Below are 16,335 nucleotides of genomic sequence, written 5' to 3' on the forward strand. Positions count from 1 at the left end.
GAGTTTTCTTTAAAGAGAAACAATAGGAAATGGGTATGGAAAAAACCTCAGAGGGACATCCAGTTCACACCCTCCCAAAGGCAGAGTAAGTTATACTAGAAAGCGTAACTCATAAGTTCTCTAGTGGCTGAGCTAAACCAGCTGAACTCCTGTACTGTTTTACCCTCAGTTTGGTGCTTTGACTAATGATAAACACTCTCTGAAACATTTCTCAGCTGCTGATGGAAGGCAGAATTGTAAAACACATATACACTGCAACCAGGCAATTGGCAGAGCCAACAGTGGGACAGTGCTGGAATTGTTGATGGAGCACATTACAGTTTTTGCTGCCCTCATATAACTTGCACTGGTGAAGCAGCAAGAGGCTTTACTGCCTTACACTATACCCTGCTGGAACAAATGTGTCCCATTTACAAACAGTTTAGGAGCTACACACTAGTTTATAGCTGGGTGTGCATAGAGGGAGAGGCTGCTTGCAGTTAAATATTCTCACTTAACAGTTCCTCTTTGTTGCAGTTTGCTCAGACAGCACACTTCTTAATTTTGTAAGTGCGTTTTCTGTAATGCTGCACCTAAAGGAAAAGAGAAAGCTTTGGAATAGGCCCAAATGGGTCCAGTTCTCTTTTCCTACAATTCCATGATTACACGGGAGAAAGCACATCCTGCTATTCGTCTGTGTGTGGACAGAAGAGAGGATTATCCTGAATGACCACAGCTGCTCCTTATTTAGACATCATTTATGATGGACTTGGACACTGAGCCAAAGTCCACATACCTGAGCCCAAGCCACAAACTCACTCTATGGAGTAATTTTCAGAGCCAAATAGTAACAATAATGATTTTCAGAGGTAAAATCATTCAGAGACTCCAAAACAGCAGCAAATTTTTGGCTGTAAGTGATCTAATATTCATAAAGGGTATACACCCTTGCTCATAGTTTCAGCAGCAGGTCTATGACTATGCTAATCTTCCAACTTTCACCCTCTCACTGACCAAACTGCATTCTACTCGCAGCTAGTTCTGTGGCAACCTTGTCTGAGCCACTGTATCTCCAGAAGAAATTCCTGAATTCTTGAGTTCTCCCATTTATGCTGTGCATTATGTTCTTCTCTGACAGGAGATTAAAAGCGGGAAGAGGCACTTTCTGTTCTCAGACCTTACCTTCTGTGAAGGATGGGACAGGCTTTATCCAGTCCCACACATTTGCCCTCCTGGATGTACTGCAGCAAACAAAAATGCAGGACAGACTTACATCATTTTCTAAGAAATTGAACATGCTTCTTTCAGCCAGTTCCTTTGACTCTTCAAATTTTTCTACTGCTTGTCTCACTTCTTCATCCGGGATCTTTCCAAAACGCTTCTTTTTATAATCGTAATCCAAACGACGTCCTTCCAGTTTCTTCAGGTGATGCTAAATTAGAGAAGGATGCTAATTTATGAGAAGGACCAAACGGGACATGCCCAAACAAACACAGGAAATTTCAGTTAAGGATGCAAATATATGCAGACTCAGAGAAATACAAGTCTCAGAGATTATTACAACCCATCCCTTTGATCCAAGGCAGCATCAGCTAAGTCAAGGGCTGAATGAAATTTTAATAAACAGCCATTTGTTACCACGTGGGGTATTGGCTATTTTGATTTGCTAATCTTAGACAACCACCTCATGGAGTTCACTAAATATGCAACACCTCAGATTCTCTGAATGAGAAGCAGGATCCACCTAAATATGTGTGTGTCACCCTAATCTACATGTAATTCAATTTTATGCCCTGAATTGCTTGCAATACGACTGCTAAAGGTTAAAGGGTTATTTTCCCATCATAAGCAGTGCTTCAATAAATCTTGTATTCTTGCTCTCCTTGTTAGGTATCAACTTGACACTTCCATCTACCTACACAAGTTTTTCTGTTGCCAAAAATCACGGGACTGACAGACTTGGAGAATGGACTCAAAGTGACAGTACAAAATGCTCATTAAAACTAACGTCAAACAACTTCTTTTCATCAGTTCAGAAGAACCACAAGTGAAAACAGTTATGTATCATGGGAGACAGTTAGAGACATCAAGACATTATTAGTATCTTTTTGCTATGCTTTCCACATACATTTATGTGTAAACAAATAAAATAACTTTCATTTCTGCATTTCATCATTTTAACTTGCTTATTACTCAACTCCATTGGAATCAACAGACTCAAACAAAGACTGCCTGGCTTTCTTTGAATTGTCACATTGTAAACAAAAACACTGAAAACCTTAACTCTAAAGGTTAAAAATGTGTTCCTTAGTGTCCTATATTTTTCCTATAGTGGCATATGGCACTTCAACATTTTATGACACTTTTCAGAACATTCTGTGATTGCCCTGAATAGCCTTTTCTAACAGTTATATTCATTCTCTATTATAAAACAGCTTTAGGCTGACAGAGATGGTAAGATAGGATAATCACTAGCAGTAAATCACAGCCCACTCACATGTTCATAAGATTTAATAAAAATGTTGGTTAAAATAAAATAGCAGAAAAACAAAGAATATCATTCTTTTCACTATCCTTGTACTGATTCTACAAGCAATATAACAAATGGAGTAGGTTAGACAAGTGAGAAATAGCCAGGCATTGATTTTAAGTGGATTTCATCACTGTTTTGCCAGAGAGAGAAACTTATATGCAGTGAAATTTATTGGCCTTATTGCTTTCAAGAAAAATCTCAGGAAAGTAGAGTTTGATTGACTCTCATTATTCATAAGTGAAGATTTGCCCTGGAAAACTTACCCCAATCTCTTTTAAATCTTTGTCCTGCAATAACTGTAGAGGATCAATAAAATTTTGTTTGACATTGATATCAAGCGAGTCCTTCACTTCTGCCATTTGCTTCATGCTCTCCCCAGCATCCAGTAGTGCAAGGCCTATGGTAAAGAATAAGCTACTTATAACTCCAGATATGCAAAAGCAGAAAATCTGTCTAATGCAATACCCATTTCAAATAGGTATCTTTGTATCTGCCAGAGGCTCTTGAAGAGTAAAAAAAAATAATTCAAGCTATGCTTGTTCCATACAGAAAACTAGATCTGGAAAGTTTTTGTTCTGAATTACCTTTTTTTTCCATGAAGGGCATCAAAGGAAAAAAAATTACTGTTTTCCCTACTGTATTTGCCCAGGTCATTATTTAAAAAAAAAAAAAATTATCTAAAGTCACTGTTTATTTTTTTCTACAAGAAATGTTTCCCTTAGTTTACTTCTCAAATATAGCATAACCATTTTTATTTAAAGGTTAAAAGAAATACACTGCATCTAAGAATCACCCTAAATTACTTAGGTTTGGCAACTTAGAAAATAAAATGGTTATGGTAATAATAGGGATGATCAGACAGCACCAGTTGTCAATGTTAGCAAACCCACCTGCAACAGAGGTGGATAAATGTGCAGAAGCATCATGTTTCTTAACTATATCAATCATCCCCTGATCCCTGTACTTAAACTTTCCCTCTTACCTGCAGCAGCTATTTACACAGGTTATGTCACTGAGTAACATTTTGCAAAGAACTTTATGCAGAAGTATTCACAGAGGAGATTCACAAACTCACCAAACATAGACTCATCGCCCAGCTCTCTGCCATACCGTATCATGCAGTCTCCCAGGAGTCCCTCTGTCTGGGGATAGCCTGTGGTTTTAACTTGGCCTCTGATCTTTGACATAGTGTTCAGCATTCCCAGCTTGGCTCTGTATGCTAAGGAGGACATTAAAAAAAAGTGAATAAAACCACTTTTAAAACTAATCATTTAACAAGCAAAGTCGCAAAGCAAGTCACTAAGCTGGTGTGCAGGTTGGTAAGGTTTTTGTTGTCAGTACTTGGTAGTCGAAAGTTGGAATAAGATTCCATTCAACAACATGGGTCATATGAAAATGGTTTTTACTCCCAGCTGAAAGAGCATCATTACTTCAGGCAAATACACAGTGGGAGTGGTTGTTGTCATCTGTGGATATTCACCAACACTCACATTCCTTTGAATAGTCCTGCCTGTGAGCTCCTTGATTAGAAATACTGCAGAAAGCCAACACAGAGTAGATACAAGCACAGCCAAAGCCAATCTCCTGCTCTCTCTCCCTCACTTCCTTAGAAGAACTTTGCAGAACTCCAGAGAGAAGCCTCACCATGATGACCTAATTAGCTTTTATTTGCCTAGAATTAATTTCCAAGTAATAAAACAATGTTCATCAAAATCCAGGACCTGTCCTACCTGGATTTGGCTGAAGATACTCCGTGGATTTGGACAGAAGCTCTGTTACAGCTTTATTAGTAACATCAATTTTCTGAAACAGAAAAGTAACAGTTAGCAAAAAGCAAACTGCATACGAGAAAGTTGATCATTCTATTGGACATAATATACTATTCTAGCTGATTATGAAATGTTATTTAAAATAAAACAAATATTGTAGCTTAACATAAATATCCATTTCACAGTTATGACAGAATTTTGCAAAAAAACCCCCAATGATTGGCAGGTAGTACTGAGAACAAGAGAAAGTTTACATCAAAATGTGGGTTTGCCTTTCCAGCCCATCAGTCTTGACTGCTTACACATTTTAGATTACAATTTTCCTGCCAGCTCAATAGTTGCTTCTAAGACTGCTTTTCTCCACATATGACAAAGAGTGAATATATCCCTCACAGTCTTGGGGCTGGGGTCATTTAAAGCAGTAGTTTGCACTGTCTTCCCATTTAATAGTTTATGAAATGCAAACAAAAAAAAAAAAATCACATTTCTGGTTTGTTCCCCTTTTCCTCCCCTCAGGCCTGCATATTTTTACCCTTACAATGTAGGGAAAGGAAATAATTATTCCATAGCCAAAGATACTGGAACTTAGAAGCCTGTTTGGATGACAAATTCAAGACCTCTTTTCTCAATCTCCCAACAATAAAAGCTGTGACCTAGGTCTACTGTGAACATGAAAAAAGACACAGAAAGGCAATGGCAACTAAAAAAAAAAAGCACATAAAAGCTGTAAAAGCAGAAACTGGCAGTAGCATTGTTTAATTTGCAAAATAACTAAAAAGTGGATGGCAAACATCTCAATTTCCATAGTTCATATAAATTTCTGAAAAAGGATTTATACTAAGAAACGTAATTTTATATGAAGAGAAAAATCTCACCTAAGTAGTTAGATTTTTATAATGAATAGTATCAGATGGGAAGACTTTGTGACAGATACAAAGACTCACTAACACTGAAGATTTCTCTAATTTCCCAGACAGAAAAAAAAGGTGCCTCCTGATACTCTGCACCATTCATGGAGGAGCTTCTCTTCACTGCTGACAGGTGTCAGTGGAACCTGTTCCTCTGCTCAAACAGCTTTTGAGGATGTCTCTTCTCCCTTGGCTGAGCTGACAAGGCTCAAAGATAAATTTTCATTTATCCTTATGTATTTCTGTTTGGAAGCACATCGTGGGGTTTCCCCCCCAGCTAAATCTACAGTACCATTCCATCACTTGAAAAGTGAAACATTTTTGATTCTGCAATAGCTTAATACTGAAAACCATAATGTAACTTTCCTTACCCTTTCCATCTCTTGAAATTCCTCATCTAACTTTGTTCCTTCTGCTCCACTTATTTTTTCACTGAATAACTGTAAAAAGATAAATTTGGGGAAAAAAGGTATTAATTACAGAATAAATATCACTGAGAGTCACAGGAATTGACTCCAGATCAGAAAATAAGCAGCAACCATTTGAGACAACTATGCAAGACAAAAGTAAACAGTCTTGGAAGTGAAGAAGTCACTTCAAGAGAAACAAAGGTACCTGATATGAATTTAGAACAGGCAAACAGAAAATTATTTCTCATGCTAAAACAGTCTGTACTCTAGAGGCATAACCTACACTGCAGACTTTGGCACAGGAACCAGAGTCTGACTGCAGGTAAATCCAGAGTAATCCTTTCAAGTGTGTCTCTCCAGCTCTGTATTTCCAAGAACCTTCTGGTCTTATATGCCAGTAGGTTCAGAAATACAATTCCCATTCCTGCTAGTGGGAGTTGTGTGCAATTCTGTGGAAAGAACAGACTCATGAAAAATGCTGCATTGTGACTCACCTGTGTGACTCAGCATCTTTATGAATGTCTTGCGTTCATCAAAAACTCAAAGCATCAGTTTTACACGGATTTCAGTAAATCTGAAATGGCTGAAAAGTTATCCCAACTTTTGTGTGAGAACTCCAGGCTGTCTGACCTGAGTTTGGTCCTCACTGAGTAAATCATGGCTGGGAATAAGCCCTCAGGCAGAACTCAGCCATCTGCTTCTTGCAGTGCACTGTACCTGTGCTGCAACAGCACGAAAAGCGCCTGATCCTCACTCAGTGTGAAACAACCTTTGAAAGGATCACTCCACTAAACACTGGTTTAACACACACTCAACAAACATTAAACATAAATTCCTAGGATAATTCCTGCAAAAATACTAAACATTTCTCTGTTTTAACTGGCTTTCATCACTGAATCTTTAACAGCACAATGTGAAATCCAGGCCTAACTCACTGACTGCTGATGTTCCCCAAACCTGCCCCCAATGAAGTGTTTTGTCTGTCCTCAGGATCTTCTAAAAGGGAATTCATCTCGCTGAATTAGAAGGGCCCTGGAGGCTTGCATAATCTGAAAATGGGTCAGGGCTCTGTAGTGCAATGGCTCCCTGTTCTCAGCCACTGCCTGCACTGCATAGGTGTGCAGGGAGTGCACTGCCCTGCCAAAATCCAGCAAGGAGCTGAGAAAGCAGAACTGGGAGTTCAGAGGCAGCTGACCTTGCACCGATATCACTGCTACCACACAGTCAGAACAGTCCTGCTTAAGGGAAAATGTGAGTTCAAAGAGAGACATACAGCTAATTATTTCTATTGGCTTTACAGCAGCACTCACAATCTTTATTCTTAATATGCCAAACAGCACACACACTTGTCAGGATTATTTCTCTTCCAGAACACTGACAGAACAAGCACAAAAGCAGATAAAACAGCCAAAGAAGCCCAACAACCAGTGAGTTCCTGAGGGTCATCATCTTTCTGCTGTAAGACATCACAGCAGAGAAGTAACCCGAGGCCAGGCATTGAGGGGGGCACTGCCCTGCTCTCTGCAGGAGCGTCTGAGGAGCCCTTGAGCAGATGGAGAAAGAGCCATGACAAGGCTGCACAAAAAGCAGCCTATCATGAATTGTGCAGCTCCTCTACACTGGCAGTTTCTGTCTCCTTTCTGTGTACTGTTAATTCCTAAAATAATCAATGCCATTTTCCATAGCCTCACTCACACATGTTTTCTTTCTCCAGCAGGCAATGCAAATATTTGTGGTTTCCCGAAACCTCTCATGGTGATCCCTTTCCAAAGGCTGAGTGCAGGGAGGGAATTACCATTCTCAGGCTGAAGATGCAAAACCCACATTCAGTAGCAACCCATAGCTGTCTCATTACAAATAATCCATTTATGTGCTGATGAAGAATAGATTTAATAAAGTAATGTGATTGTTCGACTGTGAAAGCATAATCAATAATAAATTACTGCCCCAAATGACTAAAACAATGAACTGTTCCACACTGGGAGAGAACAGATCTGAATGTTACAACAAGCAACGCAAGTAGACGAGCTGAAAACTCACACACTAACAGTAATGCCACAGAGAAAAAAAAAATGCCACTGGCTTATTGCTGACAAAAGATGCTCTGAAAAATGCAATTTCTCATCAGATACACTGGGAGTTGGTGTGTTTTCAGTGAATGTATCAGGGCACACACTATTTATTGACTGGCATCCCTTAGCTCTCACTGGGTTACTGATGGCCATACATGGTCACACACATCTCCCTTGAAGAACAGTCTGAAGCTCAGGCACACTGTGGTGGTGCTGTTTTTCCAGGACTGCAGCTGCTGATCCAGGTGTGAGCCTGCACTCCCAGTGCCAACACATGCCCCTTGGCACAGGGCAGCGCCCTGCCCGCCCCCTGTGCCTCTGCCCAAAGGCTGCCACCCAGCTTTAGTTTTGGTTTCTCTTCTGAAACGTCGCAAAACTCTTCCCTATGCTTTGAAAGTATAAAATTCAATGTCACTCACTGAGGGAGAAAATATTTGCAGAAACACTGAGTCACTTCTTGCAAGGGAATCACTGTAAGGAAGGCATCTAAGTTAGATCCAGAATGTAGATTCTGCATCTACAATCTGCAGTGATTAATGAAGTAATTCAATTTACAACTTGGATGATGGGATAGAGTACACTCCTTGACAGTCTGGAAGACACCACCTTGGGGTGAGTAATTGATACACTGGATGGTTTGTCTGTTCCTCATAAGGGCCTTGACAGGCTGGAAAAATGGGCTGACAGAACATCATGAAGCTCAAACACGAATGTAAAGTCCTGCACCTGCACAGATTATCCCCATGCAGAGTACAGGCTGAAGGCCAACTGGCTATGAAACAGCTCTGCAGAGTAGCACCTTGGAAAACAAGGTGAACCTAAGTCAGAATTGTGCCCTTGAGGTGCAGTAAGCCAACCCCATACTGGCCCTTATTGGCAACGTCACAGACAGCAGGTCCAGAGAAGGGGTAATTCCCCTCTATTTACCACTTGTGAGACCAGATCTGCTGCAAGTGTCCAGTTTGGGCTCCCCAGTACCAGACACTGACATTCTGGGTGAATTTGGTGCAGGGTCACTGATATGCTCAGGGGAATGGAGCACAGGGCATACAAACAGAGCTGAGTGGTTTGTGAAGTGGGTTTGTCTGCCTAGTGCGAGTGTATGAAAAGATGAAGCCTGAATATTCTGGAAGAACAAAAAGCAGTAGTCATTAAGTTGGAAAACAAGAAATTTGGACCCGTTAAAAAGGAAAAAAGAAGAAAAAAAATCACCAAGAGGGTGGGCAAACACTGGAACGAGTTGTCCAGAGAAGCTATGGAGCTCCAGTACTTGAAAACATTCCAAGCCTTGGTTGGACAAAGCCCTGAACAACCTGCTCTAACAGGACCTGCTTCAAGTGGAGCAGATATTCTCTGAAGGCCCTTGACTCCCATTCTAAATTTGTATTTATAGTAACTTGTGAATGCAACTCCACAGAGCCAGACACAGGATCTGCAGACACAGTTTCATTCAGGCTCTGAAGACAACCTAACACACACCTACATTTGGGAGCAAAAAGATGGACCACATGAAAAAGGTTTATTCACACACTTTCCCTGTTCTATGCAAACATTAATGATACTGCAATTTCTAGCCCAAGGACACTTCAACGATATTTACTCTGAGCAATAATGTCCTTTGAAAAGGCAGACTACCTTGGTGCCAAGAGAGATACCATAAAATGATTCCTTACAGCCTATATACTGTCTGAGCTCCCAACAGTAAAACAGGTATAAAGTTCTAATGGCTATAATTAAATTTTACACCACTACAGTTTATTTCATATTGGTTTAATCAGGATCAGCTGTACTAGTCTTGCATTTAGAAACACAAAAGCTTTTGTTCTAATCATACTGAATTTAGGAGTTGTAAAACTAGCATCACCCCTCTCACAATTAAAACTCACAGAATACTCAATTAATTATTGAAAATGGATGCACAAAGGAGACAGCTGCTGGGTTTTAGTTCCCTGACTAGCTGCTGAGCATCATTCACATGCATTATATCAAGCTGCAAAATGCTTTGAACATAAATAGAGATGCCCAACTGTGGGGCTGTGTAATTACATGGCAATATCTATCAGGTTTTATGAGTCAGCTAATCGAGGACAAAATGGCCACCATCACACAGGGCATGTACTCCAGTGGAGCTTGGAATTACTTGCCAAGGAGGAATCCTTCATCTCCAAATTCAGAAGCTGGGTGCCATGGATTCAGCACCTTTTCACTAGACAGGGCCAGAGCTAGAATTTGGGACTCTGAAAATACCCAGTTCCCACAATGGGAGCCACCATTACTTTACTATTCCTCTGCCAGGTCAGCAGCTAAAGCCCTTCATTAGTTATATTTCTGCTGGACCTGATTAGGTTTCCTCTGGATCAAAATCTACACCCAGAGAATAGCTGTGAAATGGAAGGATTTCCTCCTCTCAGGTGTCTGTACAATTCCCTCCATCCCACTTGATGTACTAGAGTTAGTGGGGAGAAAAAAACCCAAATCCTAAATTATGAACATGAAAACACTTCCAAATCAGCCTCTTATTTGTAGTTACACATGATAGCAAACTACCTTCTATTGTAAAACTTGCATGCTCTATATAAGACCTTTTTGCCTGAAAAAGGGTTGCAGTTTGTACACAAATACTCCTTGCTTGTTACTTCTTCCTAGATCCTACCCTTCTTTTTAATATTGACAAATAAAATAGGGCATTGTATTATAAGCAATCTGAAAGTCCCTGGTGGGCTTACGTGGAATTTTATAGGAAGAAAATTCTAGAATAAAACAAATAGGCTTTGAAAGAAAACCCTCCAGATATTGTGATTTCTATTTTAATTCTTCATATCCAGCTACAGTTCAAAATGCAATTTGTAGTTTTGTTACACAGTCTTAAAAGACTAAATACTTATCTGTAAAGGAATTTATATTAAAAAAAATTCTCTGAGAAAACATCTTTTCTATAAACCTAATATTGAGATTTTGTTCTCATGCTAGTTCTTTGTTATTCTAATTTGTTTCAGACAATATAATTTTCTTTTGATGTGTTCTGTTGTAATTAAGCATGAACACAGCACACAAACTATCTATAGTTTAAAGCAAAAATCTATGGCTCACTGAAACTCTAAATTAAAAAAGCCTGAAGCTTTTATGTATTTTTTTGGTATTTTTATTTAATGTATGTTAAGATTTATCCTTCTTATTGCACAGGAATTGTACATTTTCTGTTCTCGTATGGATTATAGAAAAAAATCTTCAGAAAAATGCTGGTTTACTAGTGTTTTGTACATCATATACACTGAATTACAGTACTTTTTCATATTTCAGTATGGAAGGTTACTGAACATGAGAAACTGCCAAAAATATCCCAGATCAACAGAGAGCTGATAAAACTCTCAAAACAATTACCCTATTTTTTTTTATATATATCCACTGGGTATTTTATAATACAAGTCAATAGGATTCCTGCCAGCCAATACTTTCACACATGCTCTGACCTTCTGTTTCACTTGTTTTGCCTCTCTTTTGCAACAGCCATTAACTGGGATTGAACCATCACAGTTTTTTGCTGTTATTCAGCTACTGTTGAAAGAAGTGACTGGCCACCAAAACCCTTTTGCTCGTTCCTGGCCAGGAAATCATCCCATAATAGTTAATGACTGAATGAAAGGTATCATATTCTATTAAAGCCTTAAGACCTTTTAATGACTCTTCACGAAGTTACAGCATTAATTTTGTCCTGAAGGAGTATCTGCTGAAATTATCTGTTGAAACTTTAATGGGATGGAAAATTTCTGTATTTGTCATAAATATGCACACTGTCAAACCCATGAGACAAAGCCTAGATTTTAGGAAAAATCTTTTAACAAAAAAGAGAAAGCTATGAAAATAATTTAAATTTATTTCCCTCTCTCAGAAAAGGAAGTAAGCAATCAACTGGGAAAACTAATAGATTCATCCCAAAGTTAACACATGGAAAGCCAGGAAATAATGTAACTGTTTGGCTTCTTTTCCCACAGAAACATAACTGGGCCAAACTGCACAAATGTATTAAATACATCTTAAATACAGTATTTAGTACAAATACTACATTCCAGTATGGTTAAAACATAATAGTTAATGCTTCTCTTAATAAATTATTAAAACCTCCAGTGATTTCCCTGTAGCCATGTAATTGTTTGTTTTTGTCTTAAATCATTACATACAAAGGATTTAATGCAATGTGACAACACTAACAGCTTTCTGAAAAATCTTATTTAAGCCTGTCATAAACAAAGGGAAGAATAAGGTGGTTGGTAAGAATCTCCTTGCAGTGTTCACCCTCCTGACGGGAGGGACAGACTTTCTTCTTTGTCCTTCTCCAGAATGCTCTATGAGACTGGAGACCAAAATGTCAGCCTCTGTTCTAGATCAGAAGCAGTTTAACTTCAAATACCTGTCACTCCCTCTTTTGTGCTTCTAAGTTCTACTACAGTGCTATGTATATCAGTAGTTTTTCTCCTTTCCTGATTTATATATTTCATATAAAAGTAGTAACCCCAAAAGGTTACTACTAGTTCAGGTAGTGCAGGCCCCCAAAAACTTGAACCTACAACACAGCTTACTCAGTGTCTTGCATCTTAGTGCACCTTTAAAGGTGCACACACTTGCAGAGCCAGTTGCACAAAGTTTGCCACTGTGATAGAAAACTATTCTTCAAAAAAAGAATAAAATGTTCTGCTTTATTGACCAGGTGAATGGGCAGCTAACAGGTACCCCCGTCACTGAGTTCTAGAGATCTAATAAAGGTCTGAATGGTCAGAAGAAAATTTAAGTGCTCCACACTGAGAAACTAAACTAGGATGCACATTTTCAAATGCAGATCTAAACAAAAGACTAAAGAAACACAGCACTTGGCCCCTGGAACAGCTGCAGAGGGTGGTGAAACCAGCCATGTGTGAGAATGGCCACCTCTTCAGGTCTCTCCTCCTGCACCAAGAATGTCCTAAGACAGAGGTCAGAGCTGTGCAGAGACAAGGATGTCAGAGCCATTAAAACTGCAAAATCATGTGCAAATTCAAATGGGTAATATATACCCAAGAAGAGATTTTTCTCAGGCTTCTTTAAAAAAACCCTACAACAATAAGGAAAAAAGCCAAACTATAATAGTGTACCAGTACTTGGACCTGTTCTTTTCATTATATTGACACAGCTCACACTATCCTAATGCTTTGGTGAAAATCCAAGCCCCTTAATTTAGAGGTTAAGCACTAAACGATGTCAGGAACTCTTTAGTTACCTCAGTATGCTGTGTTTTCAAAGAAAACAAAAATTCTCTTGCTCTGATGTACTTTAAAGAAAAAAAGATTTAATCCCCCCCCCCCCCCAAAAAAAATAAAGGGTCCACCACAAAGTGCAGATGTTTCAGTCATGCAAATACAGAACACTGGCTCATCTCCAGCAAAACATTTAAGGTCATCTCAGTAGGTGCTAAAGTGCTTTGCTGGATCAAGCCTGGAGTGCTCAGCACCTCACGGTGTCAAGCTCAGGGGGGTCATCACCTTCACAGAGCACTTTGTAACTTTTTCTTCTACTGAACTTCCAGCCAGCAGAGGCACAGATTTTCCCAAAGCACTTGGAAAAAGGGTACAAAAGATTTCTGACAGCAGCAGAGGGAACTGGTTTTGTTTTGGTTTTTTTTTGAAAAAATTAATCAAGCAGCTGAATTGAGTCCTACTGCTATTTATTCAAAATTATGGTGTGCAAGAAGCTGCGCCCTAAAAATCAAATACTTGTTATTGTTTCCATGGCTACATGAGTGGTATAAAATACCTTTGAATTTAACAACACTTGTACATGAGTATTTAAGAAAGTGGAGCTTTTTTTTTTTGCCAACAATTTAGGCATCATCATAAAATTTAATATAATATTTTGGAATTTTGGGGAGGTATAAATACATTAAAATTATAATCATATTGAGAATAAAAAAATTCAAGCAGCAGTCTGGCAGTACCCATGGCAGAGCACACTTCCACAAAAATGCAGGGAGATGAAGTGTTGGAAAAATTGCATGTTTCTCCCATAATTCATTACCCATCACAAGCAGCTGAACCAGAAATCCAGAAAACTACATCCATGGCCATAGTAATTTATATCCTAGTGTTTCACTGAAGGTGTTTATTCTCATATGTTTAAAGTAGAAACATAAAGTAAGAGCTGTAGGATATGCCCGTACTTCAAAGACAGCTCCTGACTATTCTCACACTATCAACTTCCTTAGGGATTTCTGATGGATCCGAGAGCAAATCCTGTCCCAGCAGCCGACAAAATCAAAATACCAAAAAGACTTTAATTTTTGTAAAATACGAAAAAAATTAAATAGATGTAGAAATGTGTTACATTTAAGGACACACCAAGATAAATATTACATATTTCTTAAATATTTTTTAATTCAAAAAATTTCACATAACTTATGAAATATAAACACTGAGCCCCATCTCATTTTCAGAGCCCAGTTTTTGGAAGGAAATTCCATTTACATAACAAAAAAAAAATCCCCAGGCCATCTAAAGGACACCAAGAATCTCAAGGGCCTGTTTCTCAAGAAGTAAAACATACTTTTTCTACCAAAAGATCTCTGAATCATACAAACAAAGTTAAAGAAATGCATGAAAGTTCTGCCAGAGTGTTTATATTCATGAAGAACATTCCTATCTTACTAATATTTATGAACCCTTTATTTCATTACTTGTAACTTCTCAGGCAAACAGGAGCAACAAGATCACAGTAGATTATTTTTAGGGAGACAGATGAACTGAGCTATAAAAGGATACACCAGCTAAAGAGGAATAGAAGAGGAAGATGTTTCAATGTGGCTTGTCTGGGAAGTGGATGTGAGGGTGTCCCCAAACACATCCTTCCCACATAGAGATGTTCTGGGAGCTGCCAGTGTAACATGAACTCAGCATCGAGCACGTCACTGTTAATGGGTCATGTGCAGATCTATGTAAGGCATTATTATCCAGCCTACTTTCTGACATGGAGCAAACACTCCACAGCTGAGCATGACCCAAAGTGTAGAGAAGTCCAGCCAGGCAATCAGCTGAGACAGCTACAGTCAAGCCTAGAGCTGCCAGTATCAGCAGGAAGGGACCCAGTCCATCAAAACTCCCCATATGCTCATCCAGAGAAAAATGCCCATTCACACCATGGACCGTAAGCTCTGCAGCCACCACACTGAATCAATGAACAGCCACAGCTGCTGAGCTGCCACAGATCAGCTCTGGCAAGGGTTCAGGAGTGGCAGCTTAGTTTGATTTAGAAAGGAAGCTCAAATAGTGCAATCCATGTATTCTGGGATGGGGAAAGCACTGGTACATACAAGGAACATTTGAGCAACGACAGAACTCCCTGCTGATGGAGGAGTGTCAGCAGGCACTCCAGATACACCTCCCAGGGACAATCCCAGACGCCTGTCTTTTAGCAAAAGCCCCTCACCAACTGATCAACCAGAGGTTCTGCCTTCAGACCAATGGTGTTAGAGACTCATACCTATGCAGACAAGAATTTCTGCTGCTGTCAACTCTTTTATAAACAGTTCTGCTGTACCAATTAGTGGGATCTCTCCGAACTTAAATCAGTTTGTATGAATAAGGACTGCTGAAGACACCAAGGCACATGTCAAAATGTATTTCATCAACTTTACAGCCTCTGCTTGGGAAACCACATCAAAGGAAAAGGAAAAGGCACAGAGCCCAGGAACATGACAAAGGAGGTTACTGGTTGAAGAATGCCTTCTTTTCTTCAGGAAGGACTCACACAATCAAAAAAAAGATAGAAGAAAAAAAGATTTCGCGTTACTAGTTGAATAACCTGATTTTACATAGTCTAAACAGAAGATTTTGCCACTTGGGAGTATTATCACAACAGAATTTTTTCCAAGGAGAAAGGCAGTCATTTTGACAAAGCCATAAAAAACCCACAAAAGATCTGCCAACAATGTCCATGATGGGGGTGTTTGACCAGTGCTGTAAGTTCCAAGCATCCTTCCAATTCCTTCTGGTGACATAACTCTGGATGCATTAAATTTTTTTTGATTCCTGCTCTTTCAAGAAAAAGAAGGAAAAAAAAGAAACAGACATGAGTACATAAAAGGTCTTGACAGATTATAAGATTCTGTGTATGAGCTTTAAAAACTCATCTCTCAAGTAAGTAGCAAAAGGTAGAGCAGTGCCTTTTGCTCTGAGAAAAGGTCTGCCACTGATAAGATGAAGCAAGGTAGTGTCTAGCATTAAACAACTAAGTCATCTGTAAAAACAGGCCACTATGCCAGTCATGGTCCTGCAGCTTATAAAAGTCAACAATAATACCCAGTGAAATATCATTTATTAATCAATTTGTTACTTGCTGTATCTGTTTTAAAAAAATTAAATCTCCTTTCTTTGACAGCAATACTCAGGTTTTACCCCATATGATTTCTGTGTTCTTTCTACTATATTTCTTGTATGCAATTTTTTGCCAGAATTTAGGGCTTGGGTTTTTTCTTTTATTAATTCAGTAACAGAAACATCAGACATTACATTCTAGCTCTGATACTGCTTCAAGTTGTTCTACAAGTAAGGCTATGCCAGAAAGAGAATTTTAAGTAGGGTCAGGAATGCTGGGCACCTGCTGTTGCTTGGTCAACACTCCAAATCCTGTACCCAGCTGATC

At 39.1% G+C, this 16,335-nt stretch overlaps 1 protein-coding gene across 2 annotated transcripts in view; it reads right to left on the reverse strand.

Annotated features, from left to right (window-relative positions):
- The window catches only part of SH3GL3 (SH3 domain containing GRB2 like 3, endophilin A3), a 61,637-nt gene that overhangs the window by 9,640 nt on the left and 35,662 nt on the right, over window positions 1-16,335 (reverse strand). For both annotated transcript variants that reach the window (XM_032700380.1, XM_032700379.1), the window contains 5 exons: window positions 5,561-5,629; window positions 4,243-4,315; window positions 3,588-3,731; window positions 2,776-2,909; window positions 1,253-1,411 (listed from right to left, as the gene is read on the reverse strand). In XM_032700380.1, the coding sequence (XP_032556271.1) occupies window positions 1,253-1,411; window positions 2,776-2,909; window positions 3,588-3,731; window positions 4,243-4,315; window positions 5,561-5,569 (519 nt within the window). In that variant the 5' untranslated portion in view covers window positions 5,570-5,629. The remainder of the gene's footprint in view (window positions 1-1,252; window positions 1,412-2,775; window positions 2,910-3,587; window positions 3,732-4,242; window positions 4,316-5,560; window positions 5,630-16,335) is intronic.

The sequence above is a fragment of the Chiroxiphia lanceolata genome, chromosome 12 (assembly GCF_009829145.1).
Source record: "Chiroxiphia lanceolata isolate bChiLan1 chromosome 12, bChiLan1.pri, whole genome shotgun sequence".
NCBI classification, from domain to species: domain Eukaryota; kingdom Metazoa; phylum Chordata; class Aves; order Passeriformes; family Pipridae; genus Chiroxiphia; species Chiroxiphia lanceolata.